The sequence below is a fragment of the Mastigoproctus giganteus genome, chromosome 2 (genome assembly GCF_048544385.1).
Source record: "Mastigoproctus giganteus isolate SK-2022 chromosome 2, ASM4854438v1, whole genome shotgun sequence".
Classification (NCBI taxonomy): domain Eukaryota; kingdom Metazoa; phylum Arthropoda; class Arachnida; order Uropygi; family Thelyphonidae; genus Mastigoproctus; species Mastigoproctus giganteus.
In genome coordinates this window covers 245,775,389-245,793,568 of record NC_143576.1, presented here as the reverse complement: position 1 = coordinate 245,793,568, position 18,180 = coordinate 245,775,389, and the positions used below count along the sequence as shown (strand labels likewise).

The following is an 18,180-nucleotide window of genomic DNA, read 5'->3' as shown; positions in this document are numbered from 1 at the left end:
ACATATTAATTAAGCTATGCACATAAGCTTAAATTTGTTTTTATTTTGCTAACCTGTGAAAAATATTCTTCCTATTTTCACGTATCATTAAATTTTAAAATTGGTAAGGTAATAAAGTATAAATTTGTACTTAATATATCTTTACTTTTATAGCCTGTGGATAATATTCCTCCAATTTTTGCTAATTAGAATCACTGTTTAGTAGAATTAAAATTCAATTCACAAACGTGATCACAGTGACCAGCATTTACTGCATATCGTATAGTGAATGGTACTTTATGATCTTACTACTCTGTGGTGAGTCCATCTTTACATGATTTGATTTTATAGAAAATCATAAAGTGCCTGCCTGGCAACCCAAAGGTCACGGGTTCGAATCCTGCCCCGGGCTTGGATCAAAGTACTGCAAAAACCTTGGGAGGTGCATTATGGCCACAGAAGCTGATGCGCCAACAACTACCAAAAAAAAAAAAAAAAAAAATAGAAAATCAATTGTAAAGCTGTATTTTTAACAATTTACTTGAAACCTCGCATAATTGGGGCAGCCGCTTAATCGGCCCAAAATGCGCTAGTCCCGATGTGTCCCAAATAACCAGAATTGACTGTATTTATATAAACAGTGGTGGACAAAAAATCTGCGTCACTTGTGATTAATGTGTTTTGCACTGCATTCACTTGTCTTGCATTCACTGTCTGCACTGCAGTCACTCTCTTGTGAGTTGGAGAAATGTTCAAAATGCACTTGTTAGATGGGATATATATCTCTGTGAATGAAATTAATAAAAAGACTCCACCTGATACACCTAATTGCCATAAATATCTTCCCAAAGGGCAAAATGCGTAATTAATGGAAATATGAAAAATCATGCAAATGGCAATCATGACAACCAAACATACATTTAATTGCATTTGCATGTACAAACTGAAATGACAAGTTAACATAATAGTATTATGTACTGTAAATCAGCAAAATAAGTCCACTATTTTGTTGTTCTTCCTTGAGCTGCAATTACAGCCTTGCAATGATCTGGCATAGAGTTAACTTTTGGATATACGGTTGTCCAGTTTCGTGATACCACACCTTTACAATGCTCTCCTGCAGCTGAATCTTGTTGGCTTCTTCTGAACAAATTTACATGGCATTATGAACCAGCAATTTTCAATAGGGTTCAAATGTGGCCTGTTGCCGGGCCAGTCCTACACTAATGCCAGCATTTCTGAGCTATGACTGCACCTTAAGGGAGAAAAACGAGAGAAAATATTGGTGTAAGTATGTTTTAAGCCTTGTGAGACGAGAAGACAAACTCATTAAATCTAAATAGCATAAAACTTACCAATTTTGCTGTGTGGTAAGGTGCTGAGTCCTGTTGAAAAATGCAGTTTTGGACGTCTGTGTGGTAATCCCTAATAAAGAGTTTCGGGCACTCCTCCAAGATAGCAGTGTAGGTTTCTGCATTCACCATTCCATTAATAAACTTAATTCACCCCACCCCTTTGCTTTTTATGCATCCCCAGACCATCTGACTGGTGGGGAACTTTACAGTCGGTGTTATGCAGTCAGGATGGTATGCCTCCGATTTTTGTCTTATGATATATCGCTTCTCATCCGAGCCATGCAGGTTGAACTTCAATTCATCAGAAAAGATGACGGTGTCCCATTGCTCTTTTGTTCATGAAACATGCATTTTAGCCCAAGCAAGTCACTTCTTCTTGGGCAGATAGTCATGCAGACCACATTCCAAAAGCCGTCTTTGGATAGTTCATGCACTTGTTTCAACATCAGCGGCCATCTCAAAGTCAAGTTTTATATTAGGAGTACTAGCATGGCGATTACGAAGGCATAGCTGTTTCAAATATCGATCTTGGTAAGGCGCCACTCTCTTACGGCCTGGTCCAGGTCTTCTCTTCATATCACATCACCAGATTCATGCTTTAATTTCAGCATAATTGTTATTTGATTCAATCCCGGGATACTGTTGACTGGAGGCAGTCTATTTTATCAGCAATAGCATGCGAAGAAAGCCCTTCCTAGGACACAGCAACAGCTACACTTTTATTCCTTTGTGTCAACTGAACATATGAAGCCATGCTTACACCCCCACAAAACAGGATACTAATGAGCGTGTATACCCTTCCAATGCTGTATTTATGGAAACGACTGATGCATTACCTTGCAATTACTGTCTGATGCAATAGAAGTGTTATCTGATGCAATACCTTTGCTTCGCGACAAACAAAATTGACTGTAATCAAACAAATCTTATATGTTTTACTAAATTTTAACTTTTTTTATGGTGATGCAGTTTTTTTGTCTGCCACTATATATATATATATATATATATATATATATATTATTATTAGCCATGTGGTGCAAGCAAGCCCAAAAAAAAAAAAATTTCCCAAGTTACCCTAAGAGAGAGAGAGAGAGAGAAGGGAATCACCAAGAAAGATAAGAATGATGATATCCAGCTGAGGACCCTGGATGTTTTATTTTTTAAAATTAATTAATTTTAATTTGGCATTTGTTGTTCACTCACTTGTGTAACAAGTTTTTATTAAGTAACTTAATTCCGAATGCTCAATGCCCGTTTTCTGATGCAAAGAAGCATTATTGTATATGAGTATTCTCGCAACTTGCAATCAAGATGACCTGTGAGTACATAAGTTCCTATGTAGGAGTAAATTCAGCCATTTTTTATATTTTGATGTACTTATTAATATATAGGCATAACTGGACAAGACTATAGATTAATTTAATCTAGAGAGATTATTAATTAATTTCAGAATATTGATACCTCTCAGTACCATGATGGGCCTAGCTGCCAGAATAATTGCCATATAGCTTACACTCAGCCTTATGCATTTGCCTGAACAGCCTGCTCAGTAAACAGTGTACATTATTGGGATTTATCATAGTTGCTTATCTGTATTCTTCTCTCCATGAGCAAAGTTGACATTGGGTCATTATCTACGAATGGCTCTGATTATATTTTATTTCATTATGCTGCATTATTTTTAATCAACTTCAAATGAGGAAGACACAAGTAATTTGAAAGAAGTATCCAGGATAGATGTTTGATAATCATGTCACAAAGGAGGTTAGGCAAGCCAAGGCAGTTTATGAGAAATCTTTGGCAAAGAAAAACAGACTTCTTTCCTTATATAAACTCTGAAAGGAAGGGGATGAATCAGATCGGTCCACTTGATATCGATGTTTGACTGTAGATGATCCTGCTCAGATAGCTGCCAAACTGAATGAGTATTTTACTTCTACATTCACACATGAGGAGTTATTCAGGGAGGGGAAGGCCAGAAGTTGATCAAACTCTAACAGGAAGTTAAATGTTGTTATAACTGAGAGCAAAGTGGAGGAGAAATTGTTGAAGTTAAATAAGAAAGGCACCTAAGGTGGATGGGATCTATCCAGTTATATTAAAGAAGGCGGCAAAGGAAGTAAGCAAACCCTTAGCCACAATTATGAGAGCATCATTGGACTCAGGAGAGGTCCCCATGGACTGGAGACATGCAAATGTATATCCAATTCACAAAGGGGGATCAAAGGGTGACACGAGTAAGTACAGACCTGTTAGTTTGATTTCTGTTCCAGGAAAAATAATGGAGTCACTGGTTAAAGAAGCATTGCAGGATCATTTAGACAAGACAGTAGTAATAATTCAGACACAGCATGGGTTTGTTAAGGGGAAGTCTTGTCTGACCGATTTGTTGGATACTATGCTGTGGTTACAAAAGAACTGGATGCAAAAATTAATTTTGATATCATATACTTGGATTTCAGGAAAGCTTTTGACACTGTTGCACATGGAAGACTACTGTACAAATTGGAGCAATATGGTATTAAGGGCAAGTTGCTACAATGGATAAAAGGATGGTTGAATGGAAGAAAACAGAGTGGTAATCAATGGACACTGCTCCTCATGGACTAATGTTATTGGTGGTGTCCCCCAGTATTCGGTGTTGGGCCCATTGTTGTTTTTTATATTTATCAATGATATTGATGAAGTTATATCAAGCTTAATGTTGAAGTTTGTAGATGATACAAAGGTTGGCAGGGTTGTTAATGACAGTATGCTACTGTAATATGATCTAGAAAAGTTGGGCAGATGGGCTGAGTAGCGGCAACTGAAGTTTAACATTGACAAATGCAAGTATTGCATATGGGTAGAAGTAACCCCAGAGAAACATACAGCTGCGTGGTAGTACACTTAGGGTGGTAAAAAAATGAAAAAGACCTGGGAGTAATTGTGCAGTCAGATATGAAGTTTTCTGAGCAGTGCAGGTCATGGGGTATTGTCAATGATATACAGGAATTTTGCTATTAGGGAAAAGGAGGCGATTATCCCTTTGTATAAGGCAATGCTCAGGCAACACCTCAAGTACTGCGTACAGATCTGGAGGCCTCATTTTAGGAAGGATGTAGATTTGTTTGATCGAGTACATAGAAAGGCTACAAGATTGATTTAGCCTTTCTCTTACCAAGAAAGGCTAAAGTACTGCAAATTGCAGAGTCTAGAGACTAGCCATCTGCGAGGTGATCTGATTGAGCTGTATAAGCCCTTGAATGGGTTTAACAAGCTCAATTCTGATGGGATTCTTCCTCTTGCTCAGATTATGAACCCAAGGGGTATAAATTCAAACTGAGGAAAGACAGTTGTAGAATAGATGTGCAGAAATTTTCCTTTAGCCAGCGGGTAGTTGATTGCTGGAACGAACTTCCATCTGTCGTAGAAGTTGATAGCTTAAATAAATTCAGTGAGGAACCGGACAAACTTTTAGACATGTGAAATGTGTTTTTTTTAATGATGCTGTATAAGCTTGCTTTTTTGCATAATATGCCTCTTCTAATGCTAATATACTTCAGATGACTGTATTTTGAATTTTGCGACTAATTTATAACTGTTGTTATTTTTTCAGAGTTCGAAGGATGTATATTTTCAGATTTTGTAATAATAGGACCATCAGAAGTGTCAGGACTAAGTCATTTGTATTGGCACATGTATCTAATTTAAGTCTTATGTAACAATAAGAATAATACATATTAATTTATAAGAGAAACCATGAAAAAAGAAATAACATAATTGAAAGAAAAAATACAATGTTATTACAATAAGTATTACAAATAATACAGTATTTTCCTTTCAGTTATGTCTGTTTCATGTTAATCACAGTCGTAATTTTAAAGGAAACATAGAAACCAAATTTGCTCTTTAAATTAATCTTAATTTAAAGAATTCAGTTTTATTTTCACAAATTGTCTTATGTGCATTCTTCTCTGTAGCACAGACATTAACTCTAATGGTTACTTTGTTGTCAACGTTAATGCATTTTAGACATGATTTTTAAAAAGTGGCATGTGTATGTGTCTATATACATGGTGTGGCTATTAAGTAATGAAATTGCATGTGCTTCCACTACAGACTGAACACCATCTGTGAAACAAAGGCACAGTAGTTGACCTTGAACCTTACACTGGTTGTCTGTCAAGTCATGTTCCAATGTGCTCATTCGCTTTGCAGTGACACAGGTTTTCATTACTTTGTGTTTTTGTAATTTGCTGGAAAAATGAGAGACAAAAGAATCAAATCAATCTGACATTTTTAACAAAACTAAAGAAAACAACCAAAAGTTATGAGTTGCTACATCAAGTTTATGGGTCAAGAGCTTGCTTGTTTGAATGGCATAAAAGATTTTTAGAAGGAAGAGAGAATGTGGAAGATGATGAATAATCAGTGTGGTATCTGTGGAAACTGATGAAAATGTGGACAGAATAAGGATGTTGATTAGAAGTGATCATCATTTAAGCATTAGAATGGGTGCATAAGAACTCAATATGGACAAATTTTAACTGAAAATTTAGGCATGAGAAAAGTGTGTGCCAAGATGGTGCCAAAAATTTTGAATGAAAATCAAAGAATGAGAAGACTCGAAGTTTGTGAATAAGTTTTGAAAAAAATTGAAAATCCAGATTGAGTACTGTAATTACTTGTGATGGCTGTTCCAGTATGACCCAGAAACTAAAAGACAATCAGTGCAGTGGAAGACGAAACTGAAAATAAGCAAGAATGTCAAAATCAAAAATGAAAACCATGCTTCTTGTTTTCTTCAATAAGGCTGTGTGAAAAAATTCAAAAGAAGAGACCTGAATTGTGGAATGCTCCAGCACACAATGCACTCTCTGTTTGCAGTTTCTGGCTGGAAAAAAATAAATCCCTGTGTGTAAACATGAACACTACTTGCCAGAACTATCTTGTTTCTACTTTTTTCTCCTCCTTAAGCTGAGAAGTGTACTTAAGGGAAACCATTTACAGTCTGTTGAAGACATTCGATAAAAAAACAACTGAAATGTTTAAAAGGGTGGACTTACAAAAGTTGACTTCAAGAAATGTTTCTCTGCTTGGATGAAATGTATGGAACAGTGTGTGCAAGCCCAAGGCAATTATTTTGATGGGGATAATTTGTAAAGTACAAAATATTTTGTTATACTTATTTTATTGCAACAGTATCATTATTTAATAGCCACACCTTGTATATATCTACTCTGTATGTGTGTGTGTGTGTGTGTGCGTATTCACACACACACAGTATTGTGATAGTAACTATCACACACAGAGTATTGTGATAGTTACTGCTAGGAACATTCTGTAGTTTGCTTCAGGTGTAAAGATGTTTGACTGCTATTTAAATATTCTTAATTATATAATTTGTGGATGGTTCACTTTGAGTGATCACTTTTAAAATCAGACAGCATTTACATTTATTAAACAGAACTGTAATATTGTGCCTTTTTAAATGTAGCAGGAGGAGCCATGCAGTGTTGTTTTGAAGTCTGCTGTCGAACCATTGAGACCTGTGGCACTGTTCAGTGAAAAGAGTTTTCCTGGTAAGAATTTACATTATCATTATTCTCTTTAACATACTCTGTCAAACAGTAATCAACATTTCAGTTTTATTATTGGCAGTTAATCTAATTGAATAATTTTAATTCAGTTAGATTTGCAAAATGCCATTAATTAAGTTCTCTTTACTGTAAATATCATATCAGATTATTTTCAAATAAGTGACAAATCAAAATTATATTTTTATTCACCACACATTCATTCTGGGATATTAAATTTCTCTTCTTAAAACTTTCTAACCATCTAGTTGATGCTTAAATCTTTCACTTGAAATTCTTTTGGGAACTAGAGATGCTTCATGATTTAAAGGACCCAAAATGCAGGCATTTAATGCCCACATTTTGTAGAACCAAAGTAGAGCTACTTTATTAATTATTGTTTTTTTTTTTTTTTACGTTTCTAGATAACTCACCATTTTCATTTTCAATCTGTTCAATGTAATCTAGTTTTATTTTCTTGATATTGCTTATGCAAATCTTGCTGATTTCAAAGGCTTCTTGAGTTTTTCTTTTGCTGTGATTTTCTTAGAATTTTATCACATTTTTTCTCCTACCATTAATTCTTTTTGATTACTCTGGCATCTTGACTATTACTGAAGCAAACAAGTTTCAATAAATTACATTGTTTCATTGGTTTACTGTTGGACCATCAGCACCTCTAATGATTATTTGGAGTTATTTATAAAGTGTATATGGGAATTAGTAAATGCATTGTCATCCCGATATCCATGTGAGAACTGTGGGACCCAAAAACCTAAAGTTTTTCATTGTAATTATCAGTGAGTTGCTAATCTTACTTTCATATAGTAACAAACCCATAGCCCCCATGCCATAAATTACACTATTGTCACATTTGAAGTACCACAAGATCTTTTATGATTCTGTAGTGAAATATCCATCTTAAGCCCCACTTCAAGAAAAACACAAAATTAAAAAACAAGAAAGCTGTTTGTCATTTCAAATGTTTAGTAATGAAAATGTTTATAGTGACAATATTTTAGATGTGAGTACAGTTAGACACTGGGTAAGACACTTTAAGAGTGGGGAAAGTAATATTGTTGACAAGCATCCAAAGCAGCCGGCCAGTATCATCAGTGACAACCGACAACAAGAGCTGGATCGGCCCACTGATCAAAGAGGACTGTCACATCACAACACACGAATTGTGCGATGCAGTACGTATAGGAAAACCTGTTGTGATAACTATCATAAAGGAACTAGGCTACAACAAGGTTTGCACCTGGTGGTTCCCAAAAATGCTGACACATAAGCACAAAGAAGCCCTGAAAGTTATCTGTACTAGTTGATTGGAGTGGCACCCTCAAAATTCACTGTGCAAGAAGTTCAAAAGACAGCCCTCTGTCAGTAAAGTCATGCTGACAGTATTTTGGGACAAAGATGGGGTTTTGCTTGTGGATTTCTTGGAGCATGGCACCATAATCAAATCAGATTGATATGTGGAAATGTTGAAAAATTTGAAAGCCTGCATCTGTAGAGTTCAACTTCACAAAAACCAAGGCGCATTTAGGGCTAGAGCCTCAAGCTGCGAACAAATTTAGACTATGTATATAAAGTGCTTAGCATCACAATACACAGCCATTTCTGTATAAACAGAAAATTTTTAAGGTGGCATCGTTTTAGGTTATATCTCATATTGTGAATACCTTCACAACGAGTTGCCATGATATTGCACTACTTCGAATAAGTAACGCTTCACCTAAGGAGAAGACTAGTGTTACTTATTCTCAGATAGGTACCACCACCCAGACAGCACTGTTTCAGGGCTATTTGGCCCTTCGTCAGTGAGTGGGTAGGTACCCAAGTGATGCAATGATGGCAAAAACAGTTATGAAGTATAACTCCACAATATGAGAGATGCCTGATGGTGTATGATGTATTTAGACTAAGGCGCATTTAGGGCTAGAGCCTCAAGCTGCGAACAAATTTAGACTATGTATATAAAGTGCTTAGCATCATAATACACAGCCATTTCTGTATAAACAGAAAATTTTTAAGGTGGCATCGTTTTAGGTTATATCTCATATTGTGAATACCTTCACAACGAGTTGCCATGATATTGCACTACTTCGAATAAGTAACGCTTCACCTAAGGAGAAGACTAGTGTTACTTATTCTCAGATAGGTACCACCACCCAGACAGCACTGTTTCAGGGCTATTTGGCCCTTCGTGGCTGTGTATTATGATGCTAAGCACTTTATATACATAGTCTTCACAAAAACCTTAATGAAATTCTTTTTTCTCCATGACAATGCATGAACTCACACCAGTCTGCACATGATAGAGGCCATTGCAAAACTAGGGTGCACCGTTCTTTCTCATCTCTCTCATAGTTCACATCTTGCACCTTCCAACTATCACCTCTTTGGCTTGCTGAAGGATGCACTCCATGGAACCCATTTTGCGGACAACAACGAGCTCAAGCACACTGTTCGCGAAGCCCTCCGGAGCAAGAGTAAGGACTTTTACAGGATTGGAATACAGTGTCTGACTCGAAGATGGAGGAAGTGCATAGAAAATGATGGTGACTTTGTGGAAAAATAACAGTTTGCTTATTAATGATTGAGGATTAATTGTTGTAAAAGGCATAGTTGTAGGAATTAAATTTTCTGAGGAAAAAATAGAAGGCATTACTTTTGTACCACTCCTCATAGTTGTTACCTATGTACACAAAACAAGACCACATCAGTCGAGAGTTTGTCATTTGTGGTTTTGATTATTCATTGAAAAGGCTTTTCATTTTATTTCATCCATCATAGAATCCTCCATGGTGTGGGTTTTCTACTTGCCACATGCCAGAGAGGTCTTAAAGAACCTTTACCTCTCCAGCAGAGGAATAAAGATTGAGGTTTTCCTGATCAAAGAAATTCTTATCCGATAAATTTTAGTACTGGGAAATTTTGTCTCATATATGTTATCATTAATTGTATCCCTGAATTTAATTATTTGTGAGATTACTACTTATGTAATTTTTTGAGTACAAGGTTTAGAAGCTTGATGAGATGCCACCTTGAGTTTTCATCTGCTGCTTGAATGGTCGAAATTTTCTTCAAGGGCTTAGGGGGTGCTACTAGTTTGGAGATTGGTTCATATTCCTTGGACTGACTAGGATTTGGGCCTTAAGTAGATTTTTCAAAACTTTGGGATGCGGGGGAAGAGCCTCAAGGGCTCATTAAAGAATTCATAGCACTAATAGATGTATCATTGGATCAAAATGTTCTAATTAATGATAATGTTTTTAATTAGCTCTAGTCGAAGATAGCATTGCTAAGTGGTTGTGAGTGGAATTCAGTTTTAAGGAGATTAATATGCTTCACTGAATGATTTGAAAATCTAAATCTTTAGATATGATTGATCCCCTGTAGTGGATAACAGTTAAAGCTTCAAGTCTCTGAAGTGATATTTATATATCGTGTTTTTTTTTTTTTTTTATCTTCTCATTAATGTATATACAGATCTGTTTTCTTATCTCTTACAAGAATTGTCCTTTTTTTGTATATATTATATGCAGTATCTCAAGTCTGCATAGAATATATATATAACGGCAGCAGGCATATAATAAATGTTATATGTCTGCTGCCATTTTCTGTAAGCATTCTGTCTTTCTGCAAACTTTGTTTTAAGTTTGTTATTTCACCAGTACTTGAAACACTGAAATTCCATTAGTCCTTGATGCATGTTGCACCTATGTTCGCAACAGTTATTTTGAGGCATCAGGAGAGCTATAATGGTAATTGTGCTCCCACAGAAGTCTGCAGGAAATGTGGAGTTCAATGTGGAGTTCCATGAACTTCTCATGGTGGAGTTCAACTAAACCCAGTACTGGAGGAAAGGGACTTGGGTGTTACGATACGGTCAGACATGAAATTCTCTGAGCATTGTAAACAGGTTGCAAGGAAGGCCCATGGTGTCCTATCGATGATCTATCGAGCTTTTGCAAGTAGAGATAGGGACGTGATAATCCCATTATATAAGGCTTATGTTAGACCACACTTGGAATACTGGAATACTGTGTTCAAGTATGGAGACCGCACCTAAAGAAAGACATCGAGCTTCTTGAAAGGGTGCAAAGAAGGGTAACTCGCCTGGTGAGATCGGCAAAAGGGCGTCCTTATGAAGAAAGACTTTGAATATGTGGGTTGCAGAGTTTGGAAAAGACACCTTAGAGGAGATTTGATTCAGGTGTTTAAGGCTCTGAGAGGCATCAGTAAAATGAATGAGGACAAAATTTTCAAGATTATAAAAGATGCTAGAATTAGGGGACATAAATTCAAGTTACAGGGAGAAATGTTTAGATTGGACTGCAGGAAGTTTTATTTTAGCCAGCGAGTTATAAATTACTAGAATAAGTTGCCTTCATGGGTGGTAGAGGCTGACAGTTTGGGGAAATTCAAAGGTCATCTGGATAGTACTTTCGGGTAAGGGAAGTGCATAGGATGATAGGTTTAATTTCCTTTTTTTTTTTTTTTTTATTAATTATTATTATTTAGTTATTTATTTTATTTTATTTTTTTGCCTTTATCATTGTTTTGTTCGGATTTTTTGGCTGGTGCAGCATAAGCCATAGGCTTTCTTGCACCATGTGGCCGTTACTAATACTAATATGAGCATTGGTACTTTCGTACCGATGCTCGTATAGGGAAGAAATTGAAATTGGAAATGCAATAAACACAATGAAAGATGGAAAATGTCCCAGAGTTGACCTACTTGAAGTAGCAGTGTTGAAGAGGGTTTGGAAGGTCTGTCCTAAACTCATAATAAACTTACTAAATATTTGTTTAAACGAGGGGTGTTTCCAAAATCTTGGAAACTGGAAAATCTGAAACTGCTATTAAAGAATTCTGGCAAGCCACTAAATGTACCTATTTCATATAGGTCTATCCCCCTACTGTCGATTCTCGGTAAGGTTATGGAGAAATTAATTGTAATAAGGTTTCAAAATTATTATTTGGCTAAGGAATTAAATGCAAAAATGCAATTTGGTTTTACGAAAGGAATGTCCACAATAAATACAATCTAAAAGATCATGGATTCGGTTTCTTCTTCACAGTGTAAATATGTTCTCGGCCTCTTCTTGAACTTCAAAGGGACCTTCAACACCATTTGGTGAGGTTCCGGGAGGCCGGGGTCTCTGTTCCCATTTACCAGCTTATTTCAAGTTACTTTAGTGATAGATTTGTTTCTATTACTTTAGGTTATTGTTCTGTGACCAGACCTTTCACTATGGGGTCCATTCTTGGCCCTGTTTGCTGGAATGTGGTCTTGTTATGTTAATTTGTGGAGAATCAAAGCCAGAATTAGAAAACAGAGCTAATGACATATTGGATGACTTAAATTGTTGGTGTTTAACACATAAATTAAAAATTTCAATCCCTAAATCTAATCAGATGTTAAAAGGCTACTTAAATTTAAATCAGCCTCCCAATATTGAGCTTAATGGTGAAGCAATTGAAATTACTCATACTTATAAATATTTGGGAATTATGTTGAATGACCACTTTATCTTTGTTAATCATGCTAAATATGTATTAAATAAGATCAAGGTGATGACAGGTAAAATAATGAGAATCACCAAAAATGTTTGGGGTCCTAGTCCTTCTACTCTCAAATTATGATATTCTTGTTTATTTTTACCAATTACCAATAGCTTGCTAAGCTGCTGGAGCCTGAGGCTCCAGAATTAATTGTTCAATTAGAAAGTTTTTTTCTTTTAGCTGTGTCTAGGGCCTGCAGAACGGTTTTGAACGTGGCACCAGTACAATATGAGGTAATTTTTCAATACCTACCAGCTGGTGTGGGAATTACTTTCTGAATCTACTTAAAAAAGATGATATTGCTAGACTTCGGAGTGAATTTTTAAGGGGTTTGCAACAAGACTGGAGTGAATCAGAGTTAGGTAGAATTACAAATAAATTCATTCTTCATGTCTCGGAATATCATAAATAGATGAACTGGTTTAATCCTGGTCTAAATGTTAAGTTTCTGATAACAGGACACAGGAGCCTTAACAGCAAGTTATTCTCTTTTGGTTTGGTGAACTCTCCTCTCTGTCATTGTGTTGCTCCTGAGACTGTGGAGCAACTGTTATTTGATTGTAACATATATTTGGATATTGGATGTGAGCTACAAATACTAACTGGGATATTTGATTCGATCAATTGGACTCAGTTCTTAGAGAGTAAGGATAATTTTATGGCTTTATCTGAATATGCAGATAAGCTGTTTAACAGAAGAAAATCTATAATGAATAGAGATATATCTTCAAGTGACTAACACAATTGTGGTTCATTACTTAATTAGTATGTATGTGGATTTTGAGCTGTTTGTCTCATGAATGGAATATTGTACATAGTTGTAAACGATCTTTGGACTGAAATTAAGGGTCCGTGTATCTGTTGAGATTTGTGATTCTGGAATAAAATTTGGAAAGAGTTTTGATGATGTATTGAATGTATTTATGCATTAAAAGACTGTCAAATTCCTTTGGTGGGAATTTGAATTCCAGAGTTCTTGTTTTTAATTTCTGTGATTTTTATATTAAATTGTACTTTGCTGAACAGGCCATGCTTAGTTTGATGTTTTGCTTTATTGCAAAAAGTTAAACTGTAGTCCTATTAAAAATAAGGATTTAGTCAGACAGATGATTGGTTTAATTGTTTTCAACAGTGTTATGTTATTGAGAACATATTATGTTTATTGAACTTGGATTGCACTGCTGATATTTAGCTACTCTATATGATACTTGGTATGTACATGGTTGGATTTCTCTTCCATGTATGTAACATTGGCTCACAGAAGTATTGCAGGAATTGTTGATTGGTTTTTCCAAGCTATGGCAGTAGATATGGCAGTTGTGGATGAGACAAGATCCTTAAGTCTCTGGATCTAGTTTTGTGTGAGTAATACATGTTTTTTCTCTTTTGGTCTGGAGTTGATTGTAAGGACCAAACTTAGGACAAGGTTTGATTTATTTGTGTTAATTGTTGATTTGTTGGGCAATATGGTGAAACCTGGCAATCTAAGTATGGAAAGGATACATGCAGTAAGTTTATGTTCTCTTTTAGGTGTATGTGTTTTAACCTACTTGATAGGGTTAATTAAAGCTTACCCTTTAAAATGGATGGAGTTTACATGCTAAAGCTGATTTCATCATAATTGTTTCATTGTAGATTGTTAGTTTTCTTTACTGGCTTATTAAGCGTGTTCTAACTGATGGCTTGTGTCATTTTACTTTTTTGCATAAGTGCAGGAGTGAAAGCACCCTTCTTGCAAAGGTTTAAATTAAATTAATCTCCAAAAATGATTGTAGTTTTGATAACCAACTTTGATATTTACTTATTGATGTAAATAGTGATTTGTCTATTCTTCTCTAGTTGAGAGAAATGTTAAATTGTTGGCTTTGTAAATAACGTCTATATTAGTTTTACTTTTGATCTGGTTATGTGGCCTTACCGAATTGCATAAGTTTTGCCACTAGTATCTTTTATTCTTTACTCTTTAAACTCTTGCTTTCTTCCTCTTCTGGGGATGCCTATTTTTTTCATCCCCTTGCTTTTCTTCTCTTTTCCATCCATTCCTTTACCCCTACTTCTCACACTATGTTCCTTCCTTATTTATTGAGATAACAAGTTTTCTTGTTATCCCATGAAGAGTCTTTGCCTGTTGGTTGTACTTGGCATCCCTCCACGTAGCATGGGCTGGGAGTCAGGAGGCAGCAGACCAGGCATTCGCTGCAATGTTGCCAGGTGCTGGCACTCAACACAAATACAACACACACACAAACTTTACACACCAACACTTATTCAGTTGCTGGCTTTGGCATATCTGCTTTTCAGACACTACTGTGGCACATAGGGGGAATCCTGGAGACCGCCTCAAAAAACAAGAATATCTTAAATACCTTAAATAGTCCTTGATGCAGTCACCATTGCTGTTATGAAGCAAGAATAGTAATGGGAATAGTTTAATGTGCTCTTGCATTAAAATGGGTTGTTTTTAATTGCTACTTCCAATACTGGGGCTTTTTTTTTTTTTTTTGATATCTTTTGATGATGCATTCCAGGCTTGAATAGTTTGGATGGTAACATGTCGGTCACATTCAGAATGAAAAGCTTTATTGAAACCAAATCAGTAACAAAATCCTAACATAAAGTATTATGTAATTATAAAACAAACAAATAAAAAAAAGAAAGAAGTTATACAGAGTTTTAAGTATACCATTTAAATTACTACAATATAACTAACTTATTTTGTGAAAAATTACACAAAACATTAGGCTTTACCTTAAAGCATTTGAAGAACATTTTGATGTAAACATGTATAATAACAAAAATTATATACAAAAGGAAGTGCATATACTGTATATATAAACAACAAAAGAAATTATATAAGTAACTTTTTTTTTCCAGATATTATCGAAGTAGCTGAAGATTTTAGAACTGCCAAAAGAGAAGAACCATTATATTCACGCTATATTTCAGTTAGTACTGCAGATCAACCAGACAGTGGTGGTAGGACTTCTACTTTAAATATATGGCTTACATTGCTCATTGTTGCAGTGGCTGCTGCAATTCTCTCTTAACAGTATTAATTTATCCAGCTGTTAATGAAATCAAGTTCATCATGCTCTAATCTCTGACAAGTTATTTTCCACTTCATCAGAATGTTGCCTGCAGTGATCATATGTCACCATTGAACCAAAGGAAGGGTTTAACATTTTAGCCATAATTGTTATTTGAAGTTGCATTTAGATGATTGCTGCTGTTTCTAGTCAAAAACGTTGGATTGTTATAGTGTTTATTCTATTCTGCTGTTGATGTAAGTTAACCAGCTTATATTCTATTTAACTAAAAATGTTGACTGTTCAAGGGTTAATTGATAACTATAATCTAGGTTAGACTTTTAGCATAGAATTTGGTTAGTATTTTTGCAGTAGATTTTGGATGATTTTACATAGCAAGCTATATGGTCAGTGCCTGGATTAAAGATTTGGATTCAACACAACCTTATACTGTTGAAGATAATCTAAAAGTGACATGCATCCAGACATCTACTCACATCATTCCCTTCAACATCTATCAGCACTTGTTTGTTATGTAATAATAGTTCTTGAAGTGTATTAGAACTCAGGTACAGTCTTTACAAAGTTACTTTATATTCTTCAGTGTACTATTTTTGAGACGGTGTTTAATTTTATAACATCGCTTACTATGTTACCTGTGGCTTAGCTTGTTGAAGTTTTGTTTCAACAAATAAATGTCATTTCTGGTATTCATTTAATATTGACCACGATATGCATCCATGTGATAAACTTATCTGATTTTTTTGTTGGTGGTGTTGTTCTTTTATTTATAAAGATTTTCCCTCTTAGTTATAGCCTTTTGAAACAAGTGCCAAAGGGGGAAAAAAAACTAAAGATAAGAGCATTTAATATTCTATACTGGGAAATTAATGATGAAGATATATATCTCTTTTAACATCAAGTATTAATTGATTGAAATGGTATCGAATGTTGCAAAATCTGTAACCACTGGTGAACTGGATATACAGGTGTGAAAATTTCACATGGTCCATTCTAACTATGGGCTTTGATATTTTAAAAACTTAAATAAATTAAATAAGGTCTGTTAGAAATATTCCACACAAGTTTTAGTGCACTCTACCCTTGTCTATAACTTTAGTATATTTTTCAATAACTGTTGAATTGGGATGTTATGATTATTGCTATCATGTCTTTTTGATAATGGCAAATTAAATTTACATGTAAATAGTTTTTTAAATAAATTAATCTTTACATGTTAGCACTTATATTTGGGTTTAAAATGTTTTTATAGTATATTAGGATAGTATTTTGAAATTTATTTTGTTTTAAATAATTGCAAAATATATTTTTAATTAATCTGAATAACATTTATAGTTATTTCCAGCAGTTGGACACCTCGAACAATGAAGTATATTCATTCTGTAATGTACTGATCTTCAGTAATTTTCTTCCATTCATTCATTCATTCAAGACCAGTGGAGTAACAAGGTAAATAGGACCCCTGCTCCAGCCTTGCATCTGTGGTGTTCTCGTGCTCATATTATATTGATTTTGGTACCATGCTCAAGTTGTATTTACAATTTTGGCCTTCTAGCGTATACAATATTTTCTCCTGGTCCTCAGAATCATGCATCTTTTCTGAATTCAGTTGTTACGTACTTCAGTGTAACTCTACCTTCTGTCTAGATTTAAGATTCGTTTTATACTATTATTTCAAAATATTTATCCATCCTTTATATTTAGCCTCCTAGTAAACAAAATCATATTTGATAACTTTATGGAATCATTAATTAATCAATTCCTTATAGCATATATTATTTATTATTATTATTATTATTAGCCATATGGTGCAAGGAAGCCTGAGGCTTATGCTGCACCAGCCAAAAAAAATTACTGATTTACCCTGAGAGAGAGAGAGAGAGAGAGAGAGAGAGAGAGAGAGAGAGAGAGAGAGAGAGAGAGAGAAGTAGAAGGGGAAACACCAAGAAAGAGAAGAATGATGATATCCAGCTCAGGACCCTGGGTGTGCCAAGCTCATACTCACCAGATGTGAGCTCCTGGGATAAATATGTGGTAATATTGTATGGATTAATGCAATAATAATGTAAAAAATTTGATCCATTCTGCTGTTTTAGATTCATCTCTATCTCTTCCATCCCTTCATGTGCAATAAACAAATAAATGTGCAAGAAAATCTGACTGATATCTTAAGGCATTAACCTGGTTAGTGTTCTGTGATTCAGACAATATATGAAATACAATCTTGAGAGTTAAAATTCTACTACAATTTGTTTACATAAATCCTTGCCTTTTATAAGTAGACTGTGATTACATCTAGTCTTCCTGCTCTTCCCCCCCACTAAATTGTGTATATATATATTCAAACATGTGTAATGGAAAAAAATACCTATAGCCTTCATTCAGTAAGCAGTGTATGTAACATGATAGTTATTTTGTTGGAAGTCAGGGCTTCATAAAAATTCAGGGAAACAAAGAGGAAGTACATTACATTTGCTCAGTAAGCTGAAATTGATCAAGAAGTGGTTAAGTAAGTGAGTACTAAGACATACATTGCAAAAGAATATTATATGTCCCTTGAAATATTCTTTACGTACTTAGAGCATTCAAATTTCTTTTGCTAGCCAGCATGTAGCTCTTACAGAAGACTAGCATTTATATCACTCTGCACTCATAGTGCTTGTGCTA

The 18,180-nt window shown here is 35.0% G+C and overlaps 1 protein-coding gene across 1 annotated transcript in view; it reads left to right on the top strand.

The window, feature by feature from the left end:
* Positions 1-15,513, top strand: part of LOC150090340 (uncharacterized) — an 81,142-nt gene extending 65,629 nt beyond the window's left edge. The window contains exons 3-4 of the mRNA XM_090390274.1: positions 6,814-6,898; positions 15,341-15,513. Of these exons, the coding sequence (XP_090246400.1) occupies positions 6,814-6,898; positions 15,341-15,513 (258 nt within the window). The remainder of the gene's footprint in view (positions 1-6,813; positions 6,899-15,340) is intronic.
* The last annotated feature ends 2,667 nt before the right edge of the window (positions 15,514-18,180 follow it).